Source organism: Ahaetulla prasina, chromosome 1 (assembly GCF_028640845.1).
Source record: "Ahaetulla prasina isolate Xishuangbanna chromosome 1, ASM2864084v1, whole genome shotgun sequence".
Taxonomy (NCBI): Eukaryota; Metazoa; Chordata; class Lepidosauria; order Squamata; family Colubridae; genus Ahaetulla; species Ahaetulla prasina.
This window is the reverse complement of record NC_080539.1, coordinates 267,751,752-267,779,136: the sequence shown is the minus strand read 5'-3', so window position 1 is coordinate 267,779,136 and position 27,385 is coordinate 267,751,752. Positions and strand designations below refer to the sequence as shown.

Below are 27,385 nucleotides of genomic sequence, written 5' to 3'. Positions count from 1 at the left end.
AACCCTGAATGGACTTTTGCTGATCAGGGTTGAGCAATGAGGCTTTAAGAAATTGTTTATAGATAAGGTTGAGATATGGGAAGAAAAGATCATTTGTTGTATTTTAACAGAAAGTGATAACTTACTATAAAATTGTTTATAATTGTGATGAAGGGGGAAGCCATTTCTTTATACATTTTTCTTTTCCTTTACTATATTTTTCTTTTTCTTTTCTTTTTTTGTTTTCTGCACTTTCCGGTTTTTCTTTTTATTCTTTTATTCTTTTAGTTTGTATTAGTTTTTTATCTTTTTAATTGTAACATTTAGTAAAATCACTGTAAAAAAGGAAAGATGAGCAGTACAGAATAAAAAGTAGAGAAAAAAGTGTATGTTAAGAGACGTATCAGTAAAAAAGAAAAGTATTATTCCATAAATAAAGGTTCTTACCTCTAAAATAACTTCTATATTCAAGAAAATGTTCTTGTTAAAAAAAAATTTCATAAAATTAGCCATCTAGGTAGGGACAGTGACAGACTACTTCCCATGCCAAAAATATTATACCAGAAAAAGAACAGAGAAAAGGGGCACACATATTACGTGCAGCCTTGTTATCTGCAGGTTCACATATCTGTAGTTGTCATAGGCCAAATCTCACGTCAAGGTTTGCACAGTTAATGTTTTTGGTCCTATTTATTGTTACTTTACAAAATTCATAAAATGGCAGATGGGCTTTTGGAAGGCATAAAGTACCTTTTTCAAAGGATGTGCTCTTCCTACTACTCCATCAGGAGTGGCAGATCTTCCTGAGTCAGTCTAGTCACAACGTTCCATGCAGCCTCCTTGTGGCAGAAGATCATGTACTTCAAGGCAATTTACTTTGCTGGTGACGGAGGAAGTTGCTTCACTCACACCAGATAGTTCACATAGACTTCTCTAATTTGTGCAACTTTTTCACAATCTGGTGAAGGAGTGTCTTAATCACATCACTAACAGAATTAGTGCTGCCCACAGACCACTGGCAGCTTGTTCTAAAAATCCTGAGGTGCTTGTGGTTAGGACAGTCCTTTCTTTTGAAGTCTTTAATCACAATATTAGTGATGGTAGAAAGTCTATATTTAGCAAGCACAAGATGTAAGTGGGGAACTCCCCTTATCGCCAGCTAAACAAGTTGTCTCAAAGAAAACTAGCTAAACTATATAGTTTCAAGACAGGGTTGACCCACTGAAATTTGTCACAACCAAGCCAGAAGAAAGGAAAAATGGTACAAAGTACAGGCAGCTTCTCATGAAGGATGTTGATTCTAATCCCTATATTTCCTAAAGGCTCAAGATCTTTTAACTATTTAGTGATATCTCAAAACTCATAAGCAAAATACACCTTGGAGAAATCCATTGCTCATTCCACCATTGTGACATCTTTAAAAGAAATCTTAAGTCTCTATTACCCTGTTTCCCTGAAAATAAGAGTCAACTGGAAAATAAGCCCTAGCATGATTTTTCAGGATGCTTGTAATATAAGCCCTACCCAAAAAATAAGCCTCATTTAAGATTGTCAGCCAGACGAACACATTTAGTACCATATTTCCCCAAAAATAAGCCCTAATGTGTCTTTTGAAGCAAAAATTAATATAAGACCCAGTCTTATTTTCGGGGAAACACAGTAGCTAGCTTTGGGCAAGTTGAAAGCTAAGTTGGAAAAAAGAAGATATGGATTAATATGATATGTTTAAATTAAACTAAACAAAAAAATGTGATGTAATGGATAAAAAAATTCACACACAATTTTTACCTGTCCTTAACAGCTTGAAGGGAGACGAGAGGAGATGGGGAACGGAATGACAATGGAATACTGAATGGAAGAAAAGTCTCATTCCGAACATTGTCCACCACCAGAGAAGCATGAGATATGCTGTCTAATGAATAAAATTAAAATGTAAAGTCATAACATAAAACAACATTTAGGAATTTTGTCAAGTGATTTGACTATAATGTTTAGGAATGGTCACATGACATTCCCCATTAGTTTTTTCAGATTGAAACAGATTTTCAAAATAGCCACAACTGCCACCTTTTAAAATTACTATGGAAACAGGTCATTCATTTTGAATCTCCGAAGAATAGAGTTCTGAGAAACTTTTTCCCCGCAGAATGGTATGATTAGAATATGACAAACCATAATGGGAAAAAATCAACAGGATTTTCTGCTAGAATTCTTTCATTTTTATATGTCTCACAATGAAAAATGTCAGGAATGTAGTTTCTTCTTCATATTATAATTTATGCCATCTACACACCAATTATTAAAAGACTTTTTATATTCTAAAAGGAAGAGATTCAACTGAAACAAAAATAGAAACAATTTTCCATTGCCCTTTTATAAGAGAGCAGGTCTACATGAATTTGTATGTATAATTTTATATAGAAACATGCAAATCCTAGTTATCAATGAATTTTCACATTAATTATAATATATTATAGCTTACAAGATGATAGCACATAGCTGTCCTTATCTTGGTTTGAAAATTAGTCAGAGTCAAATCTAATTATTACTTGGATGGGAAAGCTACAGAATTCGTACAGACTCTTGACTTATTATATAAGCAGCCACTTATTATATAAGCAGCCACAAAGTGCTCACAAAACACAAATTAAATGTGATCTTACTCTATTCAGCAATTTAGGATTATGATATAACAAATAATTCAAACATATACAACACTACAGAAGATAGCTGACCAATCAATTTTTATTAAAAAACAGCTGTTGTGAACTGCCATTCAAATATCATATGTGGTTGCTTAAGTGAGGTGAAGCTCATGAAAGCTTATGCCTTTTAATAAAGTTTGTTAAACTAACAAGATGATACTAGACTCCTTTTTGGCCATGATAGAGTAACACATTTCTCTGCCAACAATGTATACAATTCTACAGTGTATTAATCTTGTTCAGCATGGTCCAGAGAAGAACATTACATTCCAGAGTTCTTCGGAATCAATGAGTTCTTCGTCAATCTATGGATTTGGTATTGATCTACTGGTGTGCAATGTAGATTAGCCTCCTCCAGGTACAGCCCTGGACAACGTTAATTTGTTATGGCTAAATAGCCTACACATTCTGGCTGCTGGACCTCACAAGGATTTTCCAGCAAGAAGCAGCACAATAAATATAAAAACAAAGGCTTTTTTAAGACGCAATAATGCTGTACTCTATTACACGATAATAATAGACCTGTTTATGAAAGCAATAGAGTATTAATAAGAAAGGGAAACTGTCCCAAATGTGGATACTCTGATATATTAAAATGTATCAAGTATATAAAAATTATCATGTCTAATTTTTAAGCCATGATGTTTTAATACGCCAAAATGGCCAGAGTCACATATACTGTGATTTACAAACCATAATGTCTAGACTCATGTAGCACACTAAATCAAAATGAAAGAAAGCATATTCTGCTTTGGAACAATGGAGCAAAGCTGATCACTTAATTAGCTAATCAGTTAACTTCTGACAGCTCATTAAAATTCAGAATTACTTACAGCTAAGTAAGAAAAGGGGACAAAATATATGGGTGAACACTTATCAAAATAGAATAGAATGCTGTCATTTTTATTATTTAGTTTTAATATGAAATTAGTATTCAAAAATCAATGCAATCCTATCTTGATGTCAATTCAATGTCATTTATATAAAGTCCAAATAATGGCAAATTATTGTAATTAGAGCAACCTTGTTCTCCAAATATTCAAAGCATGTCCAACTGCATGTTTATAAAAGTACCCAACAAACATTTAAATTACCTTGTTCAAGCTGTTCTTCTTCCTGCTGTATGTGAAATTCTTTTAGCCTTTCATCTTCTGATAAGGTTTGGCTATGTAAGGAACAAGAATCTTCATCAGACTGACTGTTTCTTCTACTAATAACACGATAAATTCCAGAATCTAATATGTTGAAACTCTCCTGTAAAAAAACCCCACAATATAAACTATGTATTTCCTCTTACAGAATTAAATGCACATTAAAATATTTATTTTATGATAAATCAAAGCCAAATTGCGTTAAAGGCCTATAGATTTTAACAAGAAAAATTACATTTTTAACTTTCAAGTAAATGAAATGTATAGATGGGGCTAGTATTGATTTCTACAGCCCAAGAATACATTACTATCCCAAACACATATATTTTTATTTTTATTTATTTTATTTTTCAAATTTATATACCGCCCTATCTCCCTAAGGACTCAGGGCGGTTCACAGGCAGTTAAAATACATATAAATACAGATTAAAAAACAACAATTAAAAAACTTATTCTATTGCCGAATTTAAAAAACAATATAAATAATAAAAAACCCCTTAAAACCAATAATTTTAAAATCTAATCCAGTCCCGCGCAGATGAATAAGTGCGTTTTAAGCTCGCGACGAAAGGTTCGGAGGTCCGGAAGTTGACGAAGTCCTGGAGGGAGTTCGTTCCAGAGGGTGGGAGCCCCACAGAAGGCCCTTCCCTGGGTGTCGCCAGACGGCACTGCCTAGCTGACGGCACCCTGAGGAGTCCCTCTGTGAGAGCGCACGGTCGGTGAGAGGTATTTGGTAGCAGTAGGCGGTCCGTAAATAGCCCGGCCCTATGCCATGGGCGCTTTAAAGATTGTCACCAACACCTTGAGCGCACCGGAAGGCCACAGGTAGCCAGTGCAGTCTGCGCAGGATAGGTGTAACACGGGAGCCCGAGGGCTCCTCTATCACCAGCGCAGCCGCGTTCTGGACCAACTGAAGCCTCCGGATGCCCCTCAAGGGAGCCCCATGTAGAGCATTGCAGTAATCCAGGCGAGACGTCACGAGGGCGTGAGTGACCATGCATAAGGCATCCCGGTCTAGAAAGGGGCGCAACTGGCGCACCAGGCGAACCTGGTGGAAAGCTCTCCTGGAGACGGCCGTCAAATGGTCTTCAAAAGACAGCCGTTCATCCAGGAGAACGCCCAGATTGCGCACCCTCTCCATCGGGGCCAGTGACTCGCCCCCAACAGTCAGCCGAGGACTCAGCTGACTGTACCGGGATGCCGGCATCCACAGCCACTCAGTCTTGGAGGGATTGAGCTTGAGCCTGTTTCTCCCCATCCAGACCCGTACGGCTTCCAAACACCGGGACAGCACATATATATTATATATATGATGTAAATATAGCAACTACATTGTTAGTGCTATTATGGCAAAGGTTATTTGCAAAAGGAAAACTGTTCATTTCCCGGATAATTTTTTATTAACGGAAAAATACATATTAAATTTCTCAGAAACCAGGGGTGGGATTCAGCCGGTTCTCTCTGGATCGCGTGAACTGGTAGCGGTGTCTGCAGGAGGCTCCGCCCACCTGCCCAGATGTAATATGCCACTACTGCGCATGCAAAGAAGGCTGTGACCATGTGCAGAGAGCACGCACACTCATTTGTGAACCGGTAGGGAAGGTAAGTGAATCCCACCTCTGTCAGAAACATATTATGCTCTAATTTTCTATCAAATCAAGTTTATCTTAGGATAAAACATACAAGCCAAATGTTAGTTTCAATTTTTAAAAATTGTAATACATACTACCGTATATACTCGAGTATAAGCCGAGTTTTTCAGCACGTTTTTTGTGCTGAAAAACGTCCCCTCGGCTTATACTCGAGTATATACGGCTTATACTCGAGTTTTTTTTTTTCTTCTTTTTTTCACATTATACCGGATGGCGCAAACTTGGCGGGCTTTTGCATTAGCGCGGGGAAGCCCTGCCGGTGCAGTGAGAGGGCGGGGCGGGGGGGCCGCCAGCCTTCTCGGTAGCTGCCTCATTTCCCACCCTCGGCTTATACTCGAGTCCCCAGTTTACCCCAGTTTTTTGGGGTAAAATTGGGGACCTCGGCTTATACTCGGATCGGCTTATATTCGAGTATATACGGTATATTTGACAACTTCCCAACATATCCAATGTAACACATATAATAAAAAAATGTACTGGAACATATTTACATGTGAAGAAATACTGCTTCTTCTGCTGCTGCATGCAGAATCTAAAGGCTCAAGTTTTGAGATCAGTTCTTCAAGTTGAGTAATGAGATCAGTTTCTGTTGACAGATTCAGCTGTGACTTTAGATGTTCCAGCTTATCTACAGGAAGAAGCTTTCTTGCCTAACAATACACAAAATAAATGTCTGAGGGGAAAAACACCAAGGCTTTATAAAATTATAGCAGAGTTTTACATTTATTTGGGGAAATATATTACACATCCATTATTTATAAATTATTCCAAATTACAGATTATTTTTATATAGTCATTATTAATAAATTATTAGTTATGACTTAATTATTTAATATATTATTATAGTTTAATAATTCCAATTTAATTCCAAGAGCCAGTTTGGTCTATTGCTTAAGGCAGCACTAGGATTTGCAATTCCTGGAAGAGAGACAAGCCAGGATATTATGAGTTCTTGTCCAGCACAAATTATATTTTTAGGTTTTTGGGGTTTTTTTATTTGAATTTATATCCCGCCCTTCTCCGAAGACTCAGGGCGGCTTACACTGTGTTAAGCAGTAGTCTTCATCCATTTGTATATTATATACAAAGTCAACTTTATTGCCCCCAACAATCTGGGTCCTCATTTTACCTACCTTATAAAGGATGGAAGGCTGAGTCAACCTTGGGCCTGGTGGGACTTGAACTTGCAGTAATTGCAAGCAGCTGTGTTAATAACAGACAGACTTAGTCTGCTGAGCCACCAGAGGCCCCTAGTAAAATTATACTGGTAGTTAACATACAGGAAACAAAGGAATTAAAATGATATGTATCTGATACTGAAGATATTAAAGAAACAATAAAATTTCATTACTTAAAAATTGATATTAGAAAGATTGAATAACGAATTGAAGAAACACAAACTATCTTAAATCATCTTAATTTATAAAGATAAAAATTCTAATTATTAAAAAATAACCCACTATATGCTTGGGAAATACCCATCCCATATAGTTCAAAATGATCTTGAAATCCCTAGAGCACAGGTGTCAAATTTGATCACGTCACATGATGTAAAATTTGATCACGTCACATGACGTATTGCAACGTTTTTTGCCTTTGCGGAGCTGGAGTGGGTGTGGCCTGTGCATGATGCAACCAGCCCATAGGCCACCAGTTTGACACTCCTGCCCTACAGAGTCTGAAAGAGACACAGGGAAAACAAGTCTGTAAACCTTAAAGGTAAAAGGTAAAGGTTTCCTCTGTCCAGTTGTGTCCAACACTAGAGGGTGGTGTTCACCTGCATTTTTTAGTAGGGAGAGCCAGCGTTGTCCAAAAACATTTCATTGCTGGTCATATAGTCAGCATGACTATATGCCAAGGCACATGGAATGCTGTTACCTTCTCACCAAACTGGTACCTATTTATCTACTTGCATCTGCATGCTTTCGAACTGCTAGTGGGCAGGACCTGAAGCGAGTAATGGGAGTTCACCCCATCACTTGACACTCGGGTCTCAAACCTGGGCTGGCAGCTTTCCAGCTGACAAGTTCAGTGACTTTAATCGCTGAGCCACCATGCCAGCTGTCAACCTTAAGATGAGTTAACTTTAAAAACAGCAATAAATTTGTATGGTTAAAAAAAAGGTATCAGAATTGTTTTAAATAAAATGAATATATTAAACAGTGAATAAAAACAACATTAAATAAAAACATTTATTACCCGACACAAAACAATAGAATTCTGGAAAAGACAGCACATTTTGGCTGCAAGAGTCCAAAAACTTCTTCTAAGCAATCGTTCCACACATTTTTCAATTGTCAGAAGGGAGAGATGAGAGACTTTTCCATTGGTATGTAAGCAGAAGAGTTCATTTTTATATATTGCAATATCATAGATGTCTAGAAAAAAAAATATCACAACTTTAGTCAAAACTTTAGTTCAAAACCAGGTTCAAATGCTGCACATACATCATAATTAAGAAAAAATTTGCTCTTCTCTTAAAACTGTTCTGTTTACAAGAAACAGACCATTTTCTATTGGGATATCTAGCCTATCTCATTTATTCAACACAGAATTTGGACTTTTTTCTTTCTTTAAAGGGAGGACTTCCTTTATGTAATTCAATAATTAATTATAATTTAAAGAAATAAATAAAAGAGAAAGCAAAAGGAGAGGGAAGATCACCAGCAATAAGTCAATCACTATTACTTGGCTCAAATAAGAACTGCAAATCACTAAGTCTTGAGTCCTTCAATACATGTCTGCATACATTTCTTAGGATGCAAGTTTACAAGACATAATATAGGTATAGTAGTCCTCCTTTCGTGATCATTAAGTCATTAACTCAATCATTAAGTGAAGCAGCCGCTAAGTGAAAAATAATGTGACTGTGACCGTCTTATGATATTACTTCAGTTTTCCTTTGGTTGACCCAAACAGCAGGGTGGGCCCAAACAGTGGAGAAGGTTCCTAGAATTTGACTCATGAGGGAACCAGGTAAAAGGACAAAACCCCACCGTATAATTAGCAAGAAAAGAATTGATGTTTGTATTTACGTTCATTGGAAAGGAAGGGATTAAAAAGAGTAAGCAGGCACAAATCACAAATAGAAAGGAATGTATTGCAAGCCTGTTTGCCTAATAGCTCAATGTAGCTGTTTAGGAGGCAAAGAAAAAGATGTGAAACTGATCAGGGTCTCATCAATTTCAGAAAACAGCTGGGAGCCAAAGTTCTAATCAATTAAGGTGTTTTGTGGTTAGTAGATTCCTATGCACAAGAGAAAAGTAGTTCAGGAAGATAGTGTGTTTAGGTAATCTGGAGGAGGGAGAAACAAATGGCTCAGGCACAGAACAATACATACTGACTGACTAACGACAAAGGAATGACTGAGAGAGAGGCTGCAAAGGTCACAGAGTTGCTTTTCCCTGTCATAACAGCAATCAGTTGTATTAAATTGTGATTTGTCATACAATAAATGCTTAAAACCTTTGTAGGAGGATATTTGGCCACATTAAAACTTCATTGGCATTGTTTCAAAAGCAATTTTATCTATATTTACCTTTCACTTCACTCCAGAGGAGAACTTGGACATTCTGAGGAATGAAAATATAAATGCCTCTTTCTGTCCATGTCATTATACAGTGCTCACTGTAAGGAAACAGAATGCTTGTAAAGAAAATGTATGTGACCAAAATGTTTTGTGTTTGTTTTTCACCAATATTATTCTTAATTTTTGACTATTCAAAAGAGGAACGCCCCACTGCATGATGAGATACATTCACTTCCTTAGAAACAGGTGGAGGGAAAGAGACTCTTTCCTCTCAAACCACAAGGCTGGCTTATCCAAGATTTGTTCTCACCTGCCCTCTAATCTGCAAATCCCCCACTGAACTCAAATAATTGTTACAGGCAGCCCAGAGTCACTTTCTCATGAGGCTCTATAAATTAGAAAATTAAATAAAATCAATTTAAAAATAATTGTTTCCACATAAAAAAGCATAGATGATAAAAATGTAATGTGAGACGCCACTTGTTTAAGACTGCAGCACAGAAACAACACACTGCACTCATACTTGTTAGGGCAAGAAATGTTTTTACTGCAATTAAAGGAGAAGTTTCTGTGAGTCATAAAAATTTACAGAAATTGCTCCTATGACAAAGTAGTTCTAAATCTTTACTATGTGGCACTTAAACAGTACATTAATCCAGTAAATCTGATTCTGATAAAAAAACAGTATGACTTTTAAACAATTACTAACTCTGTTCATACATCTTGCAAGTCCACAAGGTGATTTTATTTGACTTTTGGCTGCGTGAAAGGATTTATTTATTGTATTTTGTAAAGACAGTATTACAAAATCCAATAAATAAACCATGATTTAATAGCTTGCATGTTTGCAAACCCAGCCAATTTCCCTTTATTCAATAAACACTGGAGGAAAACCATGGATTAAACCAATATGTGAAGTGTCACTATCTCTTAACATCACAGTGTTGTTTTGGGGATAATACAAAATATATTTGGAGATGAATGACATATAAATACAATTCTTACATAAGCAAAAGAGATAAATCAAATAAAAATTTAAGAAATCTGAATTTTTAAAAATAAAAATGTTGCTTTACATTTACCTTAAATAAAGCAGCTTGGGGAATGCCAAGGACTGAGGAGAGCGTGCAGAAGCGTTATACTCTGGATCCTCCCTTTTAAAAAAAGCACATTTATGTATGTTAGGGTTTAGTTCTACTAATTGCATCAGTTTTATTTCATGCTTCAGAATTAATCTGTTAAATCACAATGAGCTGAAGATTTGGTACTCCTTATAGTTTTGAATAACTCTATTTTAAATTCTTTTCTTGAATCTACTCATTTACTTTCTTTACTTCAAACTTTACCTTATTTTTTAGAATGTTCCCAAACACCTAAACATATTTTTCCTATTTTAAAGCATTTTTCTAGAACAATAGAAAGAATATTATGTACAAATGTTACCCATAATCTATTTCTTGCAATGTTTCTACAATTGGATATTGTCAGGATTTTCTATATAATCACTGTATAAAAAGATATATCACTAAAACTAGCTCAGACTGTGTATCTTTGCCTGCCTGTCCATGTCACTTTTCTTAAATGGTTCTGTGAACAGATACCACAAGGAAGGAAGAGGAGCAGGACAGTACTTTTTCAAATACATTTTATTAAAAGTTGTAATCTTCTGTGAGCTTCACCACCAGATAGTTGATGTGAGGTGAAGCTTACTTACCAAAAGCTTCTGCCTTTTAATGAAATGCATTATAGAATAGAATAGAATAGAATTTTTTATTGGCCAAGTGTGATTGGACACACAAGGAATTTGTCTTGGTGCATATGCTCTCAGTGTACATAAAAGAAAAGATACGTTCATCAAGGTACAACATTTACAACACAATTGATGGTCAATATATCAATATAAATCATAAGGATTGCCAGCAACAAGTTATAGTCATACAGTCATAAGTGGAAAGAGATTGGTGATGGGAACTATGAAACGATTAATAGTAGTGCAGATTCAGTAAATAGTCTGACAGTGTTGAGGGAATTATTTGTTTAGCAGAGTGATGGCCTTCAGGAAAAAACTGTTCTTGTGTCTAGTTGTTCTGGTGTGCAGTGCTCTATAGCGTCGTTTTGAGGGTAGGAGTTGAAACAGTTTATGTCCAGGATGCGAGGGATCTGCAAATATTTTCACGGCCCTCTTCTTGATTCATGCAGTATACAGGTCCTCAATGGAAGGCAGGTTGGTAGCAATTATTTTTTCTGCAGTTCTAATTATCCTCTGAAGTCTGTGTTTTTCTTGTTGGGTTGCAGAACCGAACCAGACAGTTATAGAGGTGCAAATGACAGACTCAATAATTCCTCTGTAGAATTGGATCAGCAGCTCCTTGGGCAGTTTGAGCTTACTGAGTTGGCGCAGAAAGAACATTCTTTGTTGTCCTTTTTAATGATGTTTTTGATGTTAGCTGTCCATTTGAGATCTTGCGATATGATAGAACCCAGAAATTTGAAGGTTTCTACTGTTGATACTGTGTTGTCAAGTATTGTGAGAGGTGGAAGTATGGAAGGGTTTTTCCTAAAGTCTACCACCATTTCTACGGTTTTGAGTGTGTTCAGTTCCAGATTGTTTTGGTTGCACCACAAGGCTAGTCGTTCGACTTCTCGTCTATATGCGGATTCGTCATTGTCTCGAATGAGACCAATCACTGTTGTGTCATCTGCGAACTTCAGTAGCTTAACAGATGGATCATTGGAGATGCAGTCATTGGTATACAGAGAGAAGAGAAGTGGGGAGAGCACACAGCCTTGGGGGGCCCCTGTGCTAATTGTACAGGTATTTGATGTGATCTTGCTTAGCTTCACCTGCTGCTTCCTGTTTGTTAGGAAGCTTGTGATCCACTTACAAGTCTGTTCCGGTTGCTGGTCTGAAAAGATACTGGTCTGAAAAGTCTGAAAAGATACTGGTTGTGGATCTCTTCTTATATGAATCAGCAGAGAAATTTCATAAGCAATTCAAATTAGCATCACTTTAAAGGCACCTTTACATAATCTTCATGATCTTGTATATATGTCACTGGAATGACTACATCAAAGTCACAGACAGAATTTGCATTGATAACTTTAGGTTTTTGTTTCAGCTTCTCACTTTAACTTACATGTTGGAACACTGATGAAATCCTTTTCAAGTATTAATCAAGCCTGGCACACACCCCACTAGATTTCAAGCCTATACATCCCATGGTTGCAGGGCCTCTGGTGGCTCAACAGACTAAGACTGTCTGTTATTAACACAGCTGCTTGCAATTACTGCAAGTTTAAGTCCCACCAGGCCCAAGGTTGACTCAGCCTTCTATCTTTTATAAGGTAAGTAAAATGAGGACCCAGATTGTTGGGGGCAATAAAGTTGACTTTGTATATAATATACAAATGGATGAAGACTATTGCTTAACATAGTGTAAGCCGCCCTGAGTCTTCGGAGAAGGGCGGGATATAAATGCAAATAAAAAAAAATAGAATCAATACCTGATAGTAATTACAGGAAGAGGCGGCGATGACAACAACTGTTTGAACTGATGTGTACTCAGCACTTCCCCTTCAAAGTTCACTTCCCATATCCGTGAACCAGGCCGTGCACAATATATCAATGACTGTTGATTTGCCCCACTCTTTCCAACCGGAAAAAAACAAGCTCCATATTCACCATCTCTTTCCTTATTTCCAATTTTCCAAAACTTTTCCCTATTTAACCAAAAACAATGAGAATTTAGAAGAAAATTTACTGAACACTATTAAAAATCCCCAAAGATTTGAAGGCATCCACATCTCCATATTTTAAGATGTATATATAGTAGATATTATTTTTTATCTTATAAAATTCAAGGAATTACACCCAACAGCAGAAGAATGAAAGTACTTTAGGTTAACAAGATTTTCCTGTCTCCTTCCCTGACCTTCATTTTTCTATAATATCAAAAGCCACTCCTGAAAATTGAAGAACTTGCAGGAACAATATCAGAACTTGTCTGTGCTATCTTGGCTTAACTTCTAGGGAATGTGAAGGATGAGGCAGTCAGAGTTTACGTGAGTCTTACATTTTATTGTATTTACCCTCTTTTGGAGCACAATAAAAGCAAATTATTTATGAAACTTTATCTTGGATTGCGCAGAGTGAGTACAGAGTAAAATAAAAGAAAGCCTTGTCTGATACCCTTGGAAATAAAGTTAGTAAAGTTACTGCATTAGCATACTTCAAGGTTATAAAAAGTATTGAATAGGCTTTAACACTCTGAATATTAAAACTGAACATAAAGAAATCAGAAGGTTGTGAAATTAGCTATCTAAACTAGACAGTATTCCTGGAATATTATAAAGAGCAAATTTTTAATTTCAACTATACTTTTAAAGTAAAAAAAGATAATCCTCAACTTACAACCGCCATTGAGACCCACATTTCTTTTTCTAAGCAAGACAGTGGTTTTGCCCCATTTTCTTGTCACAGTTAAGTGAATCACTGCTTTGCTTGTCAGAAGTTTGCAAAAGGTGATCATATGAATTCAGGACACTAAGTGTCATAAATGCCAGTCCCTAAGAGTCCAAATTTTGATGACATGACTATGGAGATGCTGCAACAGTTGTAAGTGTGAAAAATGGTCATAAGTTACTTTTCTCAATGCCATTGTAACTTCTAACAGTCACTAAATGAATGGTTGTAAGTCGAGGACTACCTGCAGCTCCCTCTTCATAGAATTTTGCAAACATTGATTGAAAGCTGCTAACTAATTAATCTAATGAAGGAAAGGTTTTAATATTAAAACAATGATCCCCACTAGAGATGGTTACAAACAAAAGGGGTAGCCCACTAACTGAAATCAATCAATCAATCAATCAATCTATCTATCTATCTATCTATCTATCTATCTATCTATCATCTATCTATTTAATTTTGAACCTGCCTATCTCCCTCACAGAGCGACTCAGGGTGGTGTACAATAAAGTATCAAAACATAAAAAGAGTATATAAAAGTCAAACTTTAAAAAGAGGCAAGCTAATTAAAAATCAATGTTAAAAATTAATTAAAAAGTGAAGGGAGGGCTTTCAGGGTGCTAATCAGCCCCACAGCCCCCTCTGTGTTGCCCAAGCAAGGCTGCAGAGCCATGTTTTCATACCTTTCTGGAAAGCAAGAACAGTGGGGGCCCACCTCACCTCTGGAGACAGAAATGTTCCAAAGGGTGGGGCAATGGCAGAAAAGGCCCTCTTCCTGGATGCCACCAATTGGAATTCTTTAGCTAATAAGGTCCACAACATACCTTCTCCACCTGACTGGATGGGACAGGATAATATAGTAGTATAATATAATAAGACAGTACTGTAGGTAGCTCACATAGGGCTTTAAAGGTCATAACCAAAATCTTGACCTGGAGCCAGAAGCAAACTATTATACCTGTTACATGTGTGCCCTACTTTGGGTGCCCAGGATTGCCTGCTTAGACACATCCTTACACCAGTTGAAGTTTTCAAATATTTTTCAAGGGTAGTGCGATAGCTCAGATGAGTTGGCTCCGGGGACTTTGGAGGGGGGTGCAGAGCAGTGCCAAGAATTTGCCGAGGGCTTTGAGCCCGGAGTGGAGAGGCCAGGTTCAGTGGAGAGGTCAATGGAAGGATGACTGAATGAACAGAGGAAAAGGAGAGGCACAGCTGCAAGGAGAAGAGGCCCCACAGGAAGAGCAGGGGGGAGAAGGTGCACAGCTGCAATTGGCCATCAGGAATGAGGAGGAATTGCCTCCCACACCTGATCCATAAATGTGCAGGGCTGAGAGGAGGCAGGCACAATGGAAATCAGGGAGGCTATTCGTGAGGTGGCAGCATCGTCCCGCCTGATAACCTGCACCGGTCAGTGGCTATTTAACCCAGAAGATGGAGCAAAGCATCACTGGGAACAATTTATCAGGTTTTTGCCATGTATTCCTTCAGCCATCGTGATTCTTGTCATGGACTTAAATCTTGACACTACTACTGGACTTGGACGTTGCTTTTCAGACTATAGACTTGCTTCTTCGACTATGAACTTGAATTTTGGTGATTTGACTTTGGACTCTGAACCCGGTGAGTAGATTTTGTGGACTTGCTCTGTGTTGAGTCCAGACAGAATTGGACTCATTGGGTTTTGCACTAGTTCCTGTATGGAGGTGAATTCAGAGAAATATTACTTGGAGTCAAAGAAGCCCCAATAAAGACATCAACCCTTGGGAGGGGTGGAGCAGGAAGGAGCACTTTACAATAACCCAAACAGGAGATCATCAGGGCATGCATATGATGAAGCTGAGAGCCTTCCTATCCAGAAAAAGGGCATAACAAGCACATAATTGATATGAAACTGAACAAAGGCCCTCCAAGTCATGGTTCCAGGATGAACCCCTATTACCACCAGGTCTGTCAGGAGTAATGAAACACCGTCCAAGACCAAAGATAATAAACTCCCAGATGCAGAACAGTCCACCCACGCCCACTCAAAGCTTGGATGGGGAGGAACTATTTCTTTCCAGGTGCGATTCAAGATATTGGTCACTACATAGCACAGGGCCTAGTCACCTGAGGGACCATCTGTCTCCCATAGTATCATGTTCGATCTTGACATGATTGGCACACTCTGGGTTCCATTCCGATGTCAGAAGAATTGTTTTTCTGTAGCAACACCTGCCCTCCAGAATGGGCAGGTGCCAAATACGATCAGCTCCTACCTTGCTAGCACTTGGAAGAATCTTAAACATCTGGTTCATTGTCCAGACAAATGATATCCCTTTCTTCCTTTCTGCTTTCTTCTGGATTTATTTTATTGTTGTTTACTGTTCTTTCTTGTGCTGTTTTATTTTTGTACTATTGTTTTTAAATTTTCTAGGAATGGTAAACCAGTCACAGTTGCTAGGCGTTCGGTGGCATATAAAATGATTATTCACATGATCTGCCATAAATGCCGCTTCTGGAATGGCACCAGAGTCTCTTGACAGGGCAGCAGAGAGATGAGGTTTGGCCAAGGGAGATGAGCTGCGAGACTGGAGAAAAAGATAAGGTAACTAAGGAGAAGAAGGGCTGGATCTGGCCACCCAAATTGAGAATGTGAGCAAGAAACAGGAAAGCAATCAAGCAAAATCTCTCAGTGGAGGGAGGGAGGATTCTCCCTGACAAAGAGAGAGGGAATAAATGAAGGAAGATCTCTATTCAGCAAGAAGAAAAGTAGAAGCAGATTTATATCATGTGTTCTAGTTAATTAAAAATTGCTGCCAACTGAGTAGCTACAATAAACTATCTATGTTACAGCTCCGTTCTGCAATTTAAAGTATTTAACTTATATTTTATAGCTTATTATGATATTCCTTATTTTCAATATAGTTACAACTGTTACCTTAATGTATGCAATGTTGTAGCTTTCAGGCTAATTAACTAATCCTCCTGTAGAACTCATGACAATCTGAGTTTGAGATCCTTGAGCTAACACGTATAATTTGATGTTACCTGACTTATTTCTAAGTGCAAGGTATTACTTTCAAAGGTGCCTAGCAGATTACCTGCATGGCATCAAATTTACAGACAGCAATTAATAATATTTTAATTACCTCTCCGTGTCACATAAGTAAGAGCGTGTAAGAGAAGAGATAAGCAATCTGCCATCTAGATAATCAAGCTGAACCACACGAGAATCAACCGTGGTTATAATATGAATGGGAAACATCACAAATGCAGTAGCAGCCTATAGGGAAAAAATGAAAATGCACTTATATTTTTCATGCCTGAGTAATCCATTCATAGAAAACAGGAGTTTCAAAATTAAATTACTTAAATTGTTCATGAAAACCAAAGCAAAAGAAAACTTAACATATAATTAATCTTTTTTAGATACATTTCATGTTGCACTTGAAATGTCTGGAACTACACATCATTAATATCTAAGGATCAGTGAAAACATTTTTCTAAATATTAATATGAACTGGGGGGAAAAGAGTATGAGTATAGGATAGCTTCTTCTTTGAACTGAAATCTGCATCATCCTTTGACATTATCTTCTTACACAATTCAGAATACAAACGGATCCTCCACAACGATGCCACAATAACCCAAAATGTATTTTTATCTGTGTTTTTTTTAATTCAAACTGTCAAATTTGGCTCCAATGAGTTTAGACCAAAAAGTCTACCAGAAACCAGTTTCCCATTATATTGCAACTCACAAATGACCTCCTTTGCTCATCATGGAAGCAACCTATTTTACCCTGGCAGTTATCATCAGACCTGGGTTTGAAACTGAGAAGAATAAAGGGGAGATCCATCAAAAAAATTAACGTATTAACCTCGCAAAGTTGCAGCTTGTGCTTTCTTTAAAGACACTGGTACCTTGGAGATCAGAAGTCCTAACTGTTCAGACTTGCTAATGCTTAGCCCTTATGTTCAAAATTCAGTAAGAAAATATACCTTTCCTTGTTTGGAGGAATTAATCTTGATCACAGACACTTTCCCCACATGATCACCAACAAAAACACGGAGTGCATTAGTATCCCAACAAAGCGCTGTTACTTTTCTGCCTTTGTGCTCAGAAGAGATATAAATCCTCTCTGGCTTCCCACGACGCTCTTGATTTAATTCCCATACAACAACAAGGCCTTGACTGTAAAAATAAAGTTTATTATTTCTAAGCCACCATTCATTCATTATATTACATTCATTATAATATCAAATCCAATAGATATTAAAAGATACAAATAAGGTCAAATGTTAATTGTAAAATGAAGTCATTTCAAACACTTCCACTGCCAGCTGAAGATTAGCCCTTGCAAAAAAAAAATGCACTAAACAATGTTATTTGCAGACAGAATACTCTGAAGGACAAATAATATTAGCCTTGTTCTGACAAACCATGGTTTGATACCTGAATTTAAGTATTTCATCCTTCTCTTTCCCCTTATTTGTATAAAAGTTGAAGAGAACATAATATTCCACTTGTGATATTTTGCAAGTCAGAATTGATCACAGCATCCAATGTTTCTGGATACCACGACAAGCTGATAAGTGTACATATTTATTCTTGATCCCACGCACACAAATGAGTGATAGGACAGTGAAGCATCTGAAGTTCTAAATATACTACCGTGTTTTCCCGAAAATAAGATCCTGTCTTATATTTTTTTGAACCCTGAAATAAGCGCTTGGCCTTATTGCCATACGCTCAAAAGCCCAATTGGGTTTATTATCAGGGGATGTCTTATTTTGGGGGAAACAGGGTATTAAGTGAAAAGAGTATTAGTTAAATGGATTACCAGACTGGAAAAAAGACTGGACATCTCTAATTTTAACATTCATTTCACTTTCATTTTTCTCAACACATATATGAACATCTTGCCTGCATCACTGAAATAAACCTTCCCTTGCCAAAATGTCATGATGGACAGTACATAAATCATTCAATTAACATGTTGTTACCTGGTAGCGACAGCAACATAATCTTCATCATGTAAACAAAAGGCAACATAGGAAATGGCACCTTCCTACAAAGAGATAAAATGATCAGACTTATCCTAGGTAACATATTGTTTCCACAATGTCTGATTCCCCACATCACATACATTTTTTAAATTATCTACTCCAATCATAACAGCTGGTATTACTTATTTGTAATCTAAGTTCTAAGATTTTAAATGGATTTTTTCAACCTCTTAACACTCAAAAAACTCATACATGAGCTTTACAAATAGAGTATCAATGAAGAAGTAATATTGGTAGCAAATCTGTTCTTCCAAATGGACTTTTTTTTTTTGCTGAAAACTACCAAAAACAGCATGACCATGATAAACTGCAACCAAATATTCAGTATTGTAAATGTGAGCTGGTTACCAAGCATGTGAAATGTGATGGGGGGCTGGGAGTGCAACAGTATAACTTCAAGGTGTTCATAGGTAATTTGGGGGAGGGGGTGTTTCATCATAATAGGAACAGTTGTTAAGCAATAAGTAATTAAGCAATGACTACTGTATTAGGCCTCTAAAATTAATTTTGTTTTCTTTCATATTTGTTTTTCTGAATCATCCTTTCCAGTTCCTGCCCATTACAATTCATTCTTACACTAAAGTTGTTGCCAGTTTAATTCAGTCTTACCTTATGAGTGAGGAAAAGCCTCTGTTTCCAACAATCCTTCTGGATGAGATTTAGGCCTCCACCTGAACTGCCTAGTGCTAACCATTTTCGAGAAATTCCTATACATGTACACTTAAGGGGGGAAAGGAAAGTTGTTATTAAAAGGCCTCACTTTGTGTCTGATTCATATAATTAATCATATTTTTCACTTCCAAGAAACAGGCAGGGAAGATCAAATGTTTGCTTCTACCATATTAATTTTGAATTTTAGAATCCACAAGTCTTCTCAAGAGCTGTTTAGCATAAAACACATTGCCCATAAACTAGTAGCTCCTTGAGGCTTTTTGTGTGTCTCACATTCCCCTTCATGTATCTGACATTTTTTTATGTTAACATTTAAAAACACTGTAATAGACTGGGTAAAATAGAAGATGTAGGATACGGACATAACCAACATGAAAAATGGAAAGAGTTTGAAGACAAAATATATCTCCCTCTGGGCAGAGAGCCCATTACTTTGAGATATTTCCTTCCTTTTGCATTTCACCAGGTGTATCCTGATACATACCACAATGACTATATGCTGCCCTTGATCAAAAAAGAGGGTATAGTAGTCCAGTTCACAAACACCACCTATTATGTTTTAATGTTAAAGAATAACCCTTAGAATTTTGTATTGTGCATGCCTCTTCACTACCTGCAGAATATCAGATACTTCTGCTTTCTTTTTAGATTAATAAAGACAGTGTTTGTGATTGTAAATCTACTGCAGACAAAAGATCTAACATGAAATAAGCTATTGTGTCTTCCAAACTTTAAACAGGTTTGTCGAACATGCACGGTTAAAACAAACAAGGGTCAGAGACAATTTACTGAAATTGCCTTAATTTAAATACAGGTAGTCCTTGACTTACAACCATTTGTTTAGTAATCATTTAAAGTCACAATGGAACTGAAAAAGGTGAGATGATTATTTTACATATGACTGTTGCAGCATCCCCATTGTCACAAGATCAAAATTTGGGTGCCTGGCAACTGGTATGAATTTATGACAGTTGCACTGTTTCTAGGGTCATGTGATCACCATTTGTAACCTTCCCAGCCTGCTTGTAACAAGCAGCCAATGAGGGAAGTCAGATTCACTTAATGAGTGCATGATTCACTTAATAACTACAGTGACAACTGTGGCAAAAACAGTTATAAAATGGGGCAAAATCCACTTAGCAGTTTTTGCTTAGCAAAGGAATGGTAATTTTGGGCTCAATTGTGGTCGTAAATCAAGGTCGTAAATCCCTACCTGTGGTTTAGAATAACTACATAAAAGAGGCTTACACATCAGGCACCCAACAGTCTATTTTGGTCGTAAGCTGAAGCCCATCTGTAACCAATTTTGATGTTTATCATATTTCTGAACCCAAGATGCACTGGGGAAAAAGCCCTGTGGAGAATTATTATTTATAGTGTAGCCAGGATTTAACTTACAAAATTACAGCAGACTTACAAGAATTGCCAAATCATTCTTTGCTGATAGGTCTATCTGAAAAGCTGAAAGAAGAGCTAACATGAAAATGCACAAATTAATGATAGAGGGCATTTGTTTTGATAATTCCTAATAAAAAGTGAAACTAACATTCAAAATGCTTTGGCTGGCCATTAATCAAGTACAAAGCTGAAACAGGAAGCAACATTTAATCTGGCTAAATTACAGACGTTATGAGCAAAATATTACCCTTTCAGTTCCTCATGCAGTTTGCAATTCTTTAATTCCATTTATTTTATTTTTATAATTTGCTTTTTACTTTTATTTGTCCAAAACTGTTTCAGTTGCACACCAACTAGCATGATTACCTACCTACAAGAGACCAGTAACTATAAACGTTGCTTTACAATGTATTACATGCTACTAATATACAGGATGTCAAATTACAATAAAAAAGGGAGAAAAAGCAGAAAAATAGCTGTGACTCAAACACACCTTCAGACGACTGGAATCCAGCCTGAGAGCAGAAAGCAGGGGACTAAGACATTCAAACTCTGCCAACACATGGCTGTAAGGTTCAGGTATCGCTGCCATGACAATGGCCTCTCACAAAATGTTATTGTTTCATTTTTCTATTCCTCCTGTAAGGGCAAACGTGAAATACAATTTCATACTGTTAATTTGGCTTGCTAAACTTACAATGTTGATACTCAAAGTGTAAAATGCCCAACATGGCAGCTATATTTTAACCTAGTTCATCTGTGCTAACCTATATTTTGCTCCATAAACCACAGTAATTTACAGTAATGTAGTGAGTTAATCTAAAACTTATCTTTTAAAACAAGCTGTTAACTTATGTTTTGTTCTAAGTCAGAACTACCTAATCAACTTCAGGAAGATGATATAAACTTGTCAGATTATGGCAAGACCAGTTGCCTTTTGAATGCCTATTTTCCTTGTGCCATTGGGGAGTTGTATTTTATTCTGACTCTAGTTAGTATATCACATTTGTACTTTTAGCAAATTATATGGAGAGACTACAGGTAGTCAACTTATAATCATTCATTTAGTGACTGTTTAAAGTCACGGCACTGAAAAAAGTGACATGACTAGTTTGCACACTTAGAACTACCGCAGCATCTCCAGTCAGCTGATCAAAATTTGGGAGCTTGGTAACTGACATATATTTATAATTGTTGCACTGTCCTGTGGTCATATGATCACTATCTGTAACCTTCCCAGCTGGCTTCCGACAAGCCAAAATCAATGGGGGAAGCCAAATTCATTTAACTACCACAAGATTCACTTAACTACCACAAGATTCACTTAACTGCAGTGACTGGCTTAACTACGACAAAAAAAAATCATAAAATGGAGTAAAAGTTACTTAACTGCCTTGCTTAGCAACACGTTAGGTTCAATTGTGGTCGTAAATCAAGGACTACTGCGATTCATATAAATCCCTACCTGTGGTTTACACACAAACCACACGAAGCACCCAAACAGACTATTTTTCTCCTCAGTCTGTTTCCAAGGTACATTTTTATAGCATTTGGTGGATCTTTCCCAACTGTGTAGTTTTTATATAAAGCCCTTTAGTCATAAAAGGTGGCTTAATCAGGGGACACAATTAACTCTTCTCTTGGCACTAAATAAATAAATAAATAAATAAATAAGTTCCAGTGGAGGAGCAGGAAGAAAATAGAGGAGATGCAGAATGACTTAGGAACTGCAGAGGTTTTCAGGAACTGAAAGTACAAGTTAAATCACCAGCCCTCCAACGTTTAGCAGAGAAATGATCAAAACCACGGTTTCAGAACCTGATTAAAACTCTCACTTTAATCCACACTGTCTTCATCGTGTCTAATATACCCTAATATACCTTGAGAATGCTTTTTCTATGCATTCATTTTGTCTTCCATGCTGTTGTGTGGAACAAAGTGCCACCTTACTCCACTTCCCCAGCCTTTATTTCCCCACCTCAGTGTTGTTCCAGAACAGATGATCATTTAGCCTTATGAAGTTTTATCATTAGATGAATCAAAGGCAATTCACACAAAAGTATCAGAAACCCGCTTTGGATTTTTTTTTATTTTTACCGAAAATTACTCCTTTATCTAAAAGCATAGCTGAGTAAACAGTGGCTTTTTTGTAGATATATACATATAATATATAAGAACGTCCCTGTAATTTAAGCAACTCTGCCAAGTCGATTTCCCTTCCTGGAGGGGAAGGGGGGCTCTTTCTCAGCATGGGCAGCCCGAGAGAACTCTGTTACATTCGTTCAGAGAGATACCGTAGATCTGACCATCCCTTGTGAATTGAAGACGCGGCTCTGTTATTTCCAAAATCTCCTCTCGTGCAAAATCCAGAGAGCTCCGCACTCCAAGGAGCAAGACACAAGAAGTAGAATGGGAGGAAAATAAAAGCGAGGCTTAAGGGGGGGTCCCAATCGTCTTTTTTTTCTCCCCGTTACGCGGGAGACACCACTTTGGCGACAAGAGTCATACAAAAGAAACCGCAAGTGAGCGAGAAACGGCTTCAGTTACAAACATTTAACTCACCCACCACAATACCTGTCGGTGACAGTCTACAGATTTACACCGAGTCCGAGCAGAAGAGCCTTTGAGAGGGGCAGTCCGGACTTCAAAAAGGACTCACTCACCACAACTTAAGACCAAGTTGTCGTTTTCTTTTAAAACGCTTTTCGTTATAGAAAAAAAAACAACCCAGGCACCCGGAGCCTTTAAGGGATAACCGTTGAAGCCCGCAGAGATGCAGCCGCCGCGGCAGCAAGTCGAAACTCTCTGCCGCTCCACAGCCCCGCCTCTCGCTAGAAACCCCGGCGCGTGACAGCGCGAGCTCCCTCTTTCCTCCTGCCCAAGACCGCCTCCCTTTCCTAACCCCGCCCCCCGCCGAGACCCGCGTCATTTTTCAGCCGCCCCCCCCGTTTTCGCACCACGTGACCGCCGCACGTTTGCCCCTCCCCTCGCTGCTTTCCTTTCCCCCTCTTCGAATCCTGGCTCAGGCAGGATCCCCCTCCCCCCCTCAGTGAGGCGCCGGCAACCGACAACGGATCCATCCGAAGTACGCGGAGAACGAAGAGGTTTGGGAAGAAAAGCAAGGAAAGGCATCCGTTTTTACGGGACTCGCCCAAAAAAAAAAAAAAGGCTCGTAAGGAATGAGGCGGGAGCGACCGCGGCGTTAACTCTATAGTCAGCCGCCCCAATCCGTGTTTTGTTTTTTTGTGGGTTTTTTTGTTTTTGTTTTTTTTCCGGAAAGCTGTCATGGCGGCGGAGATGCGAAAAGACCGTTACGTGACCAGAAAAGAGGCCTGGGGAGCGACAGGTGCTGTCACGTGAGAGGGTGAGTGTCATGGCGCCGCCAGCCCGGGACATCACGTGACATGCTCTTCCTGTCGTGCGTGAACGCGCGGCTTCCGGTCACGTGCTCCTGGCCGCCCCATGGCCCCGGTGGAGGAGGAGGCGGCGGCGGCCGCTGAGTTTTTTTACAAACCGTGAAGTGAACGGCGTGGAGGCTTAGGACCGCCTTTCTTTCTTTCTTTTTTTTGAAGCTAGGGTGTGTGTCCGTGGGCCGAATAGAAAAGGAGGAGCCGTGGAGGCGACAGCACAAACACGATATAGTCGCCCTAACGGTAGGTTGATAGGACTCGCTTCAACGGTTCCGGGTTTGAGGCCCACCTCGCGCTCTCCCAGCCTTAAATGTTGAGATTGGGGGGAGTGAAATAAGTTGTCCTTTCATGTTAAGAGTTATTCTTCCTTCCTGGTTCCTCCTCGGGCTCTTCTTTTGCGTGATCGGGCATTGTGAACCTTACAGGCAAGTGGGAATAAGGTTAATGTAAGCGGGAGGCGTGTTTTTCAAATTCACGCTGCTCCTTAGAAATATTTTCATTTTCATTACCTCGCCGAAAGTGGGGTACATTTTTCTCTGCCCTTTAATGGGAAATGAGGTCTTCATGAAATACAAGTTTCTAGTCCTTTTTTTCCCCATAGATTCCCTTTCTTTATCTAATCCTTGAGGAAGAAGTATAATCAAGTCTTATTCTCCGGAATTGCTTCTGTAAGAGCAAGGAAAGGATTTGCTTAGTAATTTTGCTAGCGTGATGGGAGTAGGATTTGGGATGATTTTTTTTTTTTTACAGATTCACTGACCTAAAAGAAAATGGATATAGAATTAGATAATAACAGGATTTGTGCTATGGAGAAAAATATAAACAAAAATATAATCATGCTATTTATAACAATGCATTTTATAACTATTGCTTTATAAACTGTGGTTAACTAATGCACTTTATGAACTTAGACCACCGGCTCTCCTTGCTAGTAATATATTCTTTAAAAATGAAAAATCCATTTATACCTGGTTTAAAAAATATGTTTGCTTGCTGTATTACAGGATAGTTTATTTCAGAGCAGCACTGAATTTTGTTTAGTGTTGGAGGAGTCTATTTAATTGTAAAGTTTGAGTAGAGAATTACTGGAGAAGAAAAATGCTACAAAGTAAATAGGATTTGTACTTTTACTGGGCTGGAAAGGAATTTTCTTGGATGATATATGACATTATGGAAATGATAGAACATTGATTTTTTTCTCTATTTGGTGTAAAGAATAAGAATTTGTAAACTATTTACTTATAGCAGAAAATCTCTGCAATAATTTTTGCTCCCTGCTATGAAATAAAATATATTGCATTAATTCATCTTTGCCAATTTTGTGATTGTGTAGTTAATATAGATCCATAAATGAATATATTAATATTACAATTAGAAGTTATGTATTGTTAATTTACTTAAAGCTATCTTTAAATGCCACTTACACTTAAAATGTCTCTTCTCATTTAAAATCTCAAAACAAGTTATAGTAAAATTCAAACAGTGAAACATTTGATATTTCTATCAAATGTTTCACTGTTTGAATTTTACTATAACTTGTTTTGAGATTTTAAATATACAAAATACAATAAAACAATATAGAGATTAAAAGCAGTTATAAAGATGTTTGAAACATTATACCTGTATCAGCCCCTTTTTTAGATAAATGCTGCTTCACCTGGTATCAGAAAGAAAATATAACTCTGCATACTTTAGTTTAGTGGCATCCAAAATTCTACCTCCACCATTCTGACTCTTAAGAGACAGCACATGCTGTTGTAAATTAGTACTGGAAGAATGCCTTGTCTGAATATTCCCATTTAAAATAGTCTTGAATAAATACATTTAAAACAACATGGATATATGTTTCCCTTTCAGAAAGTAAGCATAAATTGTTTGGACTGACTATGCATGAAAAGATTATTCTCACGTGACAATGACAGCAAGAACATATATTTTTCTGGCATTGGGGGGTCTCCTTTGAGAAAATCTGCACAATATGTGCATATATATCTATATCTATATCTCTCTAGCCTTTTTCTATCTTTTTACCTTGGAGAAATCCTTGAATTTTTAGATACCAAGGAAGTTTTGCATAAAATAGCAAAAAAAAAAAAGTAAAACATCACACTAAAATTCATTTCTGGCCTACACAATCCAGATTTTACAGTATTTATAACAATAGCACAGTGGCAGTCTGGCACTTGAGAATGGCATATAAAAAATTCTCACCATTCTATGTGGTGCAGTCTTCTGTGCCCTGATATTGAATAGCTGTGAAATAGAATACATGGGGCATGAAGTACTCAAAGCTATGATTTTTGTTGCTTTGATCACAGTTTCTTGTAAAATCCCCAATAACTTTTGTGTGGAATCTAAAGTTGAAGTTTTATGCTGAAAAAGATTGCTCTACAACTTCAAAATGTTCAGAATTACTCAGCAGAATTTGAGGGAATACAGAGTAAAAAATTATGTCCTTGTTCCACACTAAAAAGTAGATTCCTGCAAGTAAGTAGAATTAATTCAATACCTTCCCTAAAACCAACTGTTCTTCATATAGTTCGCAGGCTGTAATGGACATGGGTAGATTTCATTGCATATACTATAGTGATTAGAATTTAACATGAAAGTACCAGTTTCAGAAACAGCTTTATAAATTCTCTTCAGCTCAGTTTGTCTAGACAGATTTTAATCTTTGATTAGCATGTTAGTTTTTTACATGTAATGGTCAGGTTCAAATCAGAAAGTTACTGGTCTGTTTTTTCAAAAGGGTATGATATAGCTAATTTTGTGTGCTCTCTGTCCCACAACAGCTAAGTGGTGGGGTTGTGTGTGTGTGTGTGTGTTCTTTTTTTGTTTTTGTTTTGAGAACCCTGGAAAGATAAAGGAGAATAAACATTTAGCTCTGTGCTTTCTTCTACTTTACAACTGTTAAATACAGCCAGCTATACTTACAAGATAATTGTAACATTCAATAGATTTGGTTTTCCACCTAAACCAAAGTGTGTTCCACATAGTTGATGGCCTTGTATGGAATATTTTGAGTAGAAGTTATAGTGGGGAAGGAGAATTGCATTTCTTACAGAAATTCATCTAATCTCACTTCTAGGTGAATTATTAGCAATGAGATTATTGGGAGGTGTTTTCTCTATATATTTTCATTTGTCAGATGAAGGTTTTAGAACATTCTACCTGGTAGCAAAGAAGTAATGCCTATGTTTAGAAATGTTTGGCCTATGTTGCGTTTAGGTCTATGTTTATTTATGAATCAATTACATGTTAGATAGACTTTCTTTGTCTTAATTATAGGTCATAATATCTTTTGAATGTGTGTATGTGTGTGTATTTAAAAAGTAAGGTAGGTACTAAAAGCACATTCCTTTGGTTTAAATTTAAT

General features: G+C 37.4%; 2 protein-coding genes across 8 annotated transcripts in view; one reads left to right on the top strand and one right to left on the bottom strand.

Annotated features, from left to right (window-relative positions):
• Positions 1-23,434, bottom strand: part of HPS5 (HPS5 biogenesis of lysosomal organelles complex 2 subunit 2) — a 46,786-nt gene extending 23,352 nt beyond the window's left edge. The window contains exons 1-13 of one of the 4 annotated variants that reach the window (XM_058158467.1): positions 23,162-23,434; positions 21,093-21,238; positions 19,139-19,249; positions 18,467-18,531; positions 17,462-17,654; positions 16,610-16,743; positions 12,521-12,736; positions 10,099-10,170; positions 9,026-9,114; positions 7,687-7,865; positions 5,979-6,137; positions 3,779-3,938; positions 1,768-1,891 (exon numbers count right to left, since the gene is read on the bottom strand). In XM_058158467.1, the coding sequence (XP_058014450.1) occupies positions 1,768-1,891; positions 3,779-3,938; positions 5,979-6,137; positions 7,687-7,865; positions 9,026-9,114; positions 10,099-10,170; positions 12,521-12,736; positions 16,610-16,743; positions 17,462-17,654; positions 18,467-18,531; positions 19,139-19,249; positions 21,093-21,191 (1,601 nt within the window). In that variant the 5' untranslated portion in view covers positions 21,192-21,238; positions 23,162-23,434. The remainder of the gene's footprint in view (positions 1-1,767; positions 1,892-3,778; positions 3,939-5,978; positions 6,138-7,686; positions 7,866-9,025; positions 9,115-10,098; positions 10,171-12,520; positions 12,737-16,609; positions 16,744-17,461; positions 17,655-18,466; positions 18,532-19,138; positions 19,250-21,092; positions 21,239-23,161) is intronic. The other 3 variants (XM_058158483.1, XM_058158492.1, XM_058158475.1) reach the window with 3 other exon arrangements.
• Positions 23,435-23,641: 207 nt separating this feature from the next.
• The window catches only part of GTF2H1 (general transcription factor IIH subunit 1), a 28,185-nt gene continuing 24,441 nt past the window's right edge, over positions 23,642-27,385 (top strand). Inside the window, exons 1-2 of one of the 4 annotated variants that reach the window (XM_058158440.1) lie at positions 23,643-23,963; positions 24,176-24,252. The gene's annotated coding sequence lies outside the window, so the exon portion shown is untranslated. Of the gene's footprint in view, positions 23,964-24,029; positions 24,253-27,385 lie in introns of those variants that run through there. The other 3 variants (XM_058158431.1, XM_058158447.1, XM_058158455.1) reach the window with 3 other exon arrangements.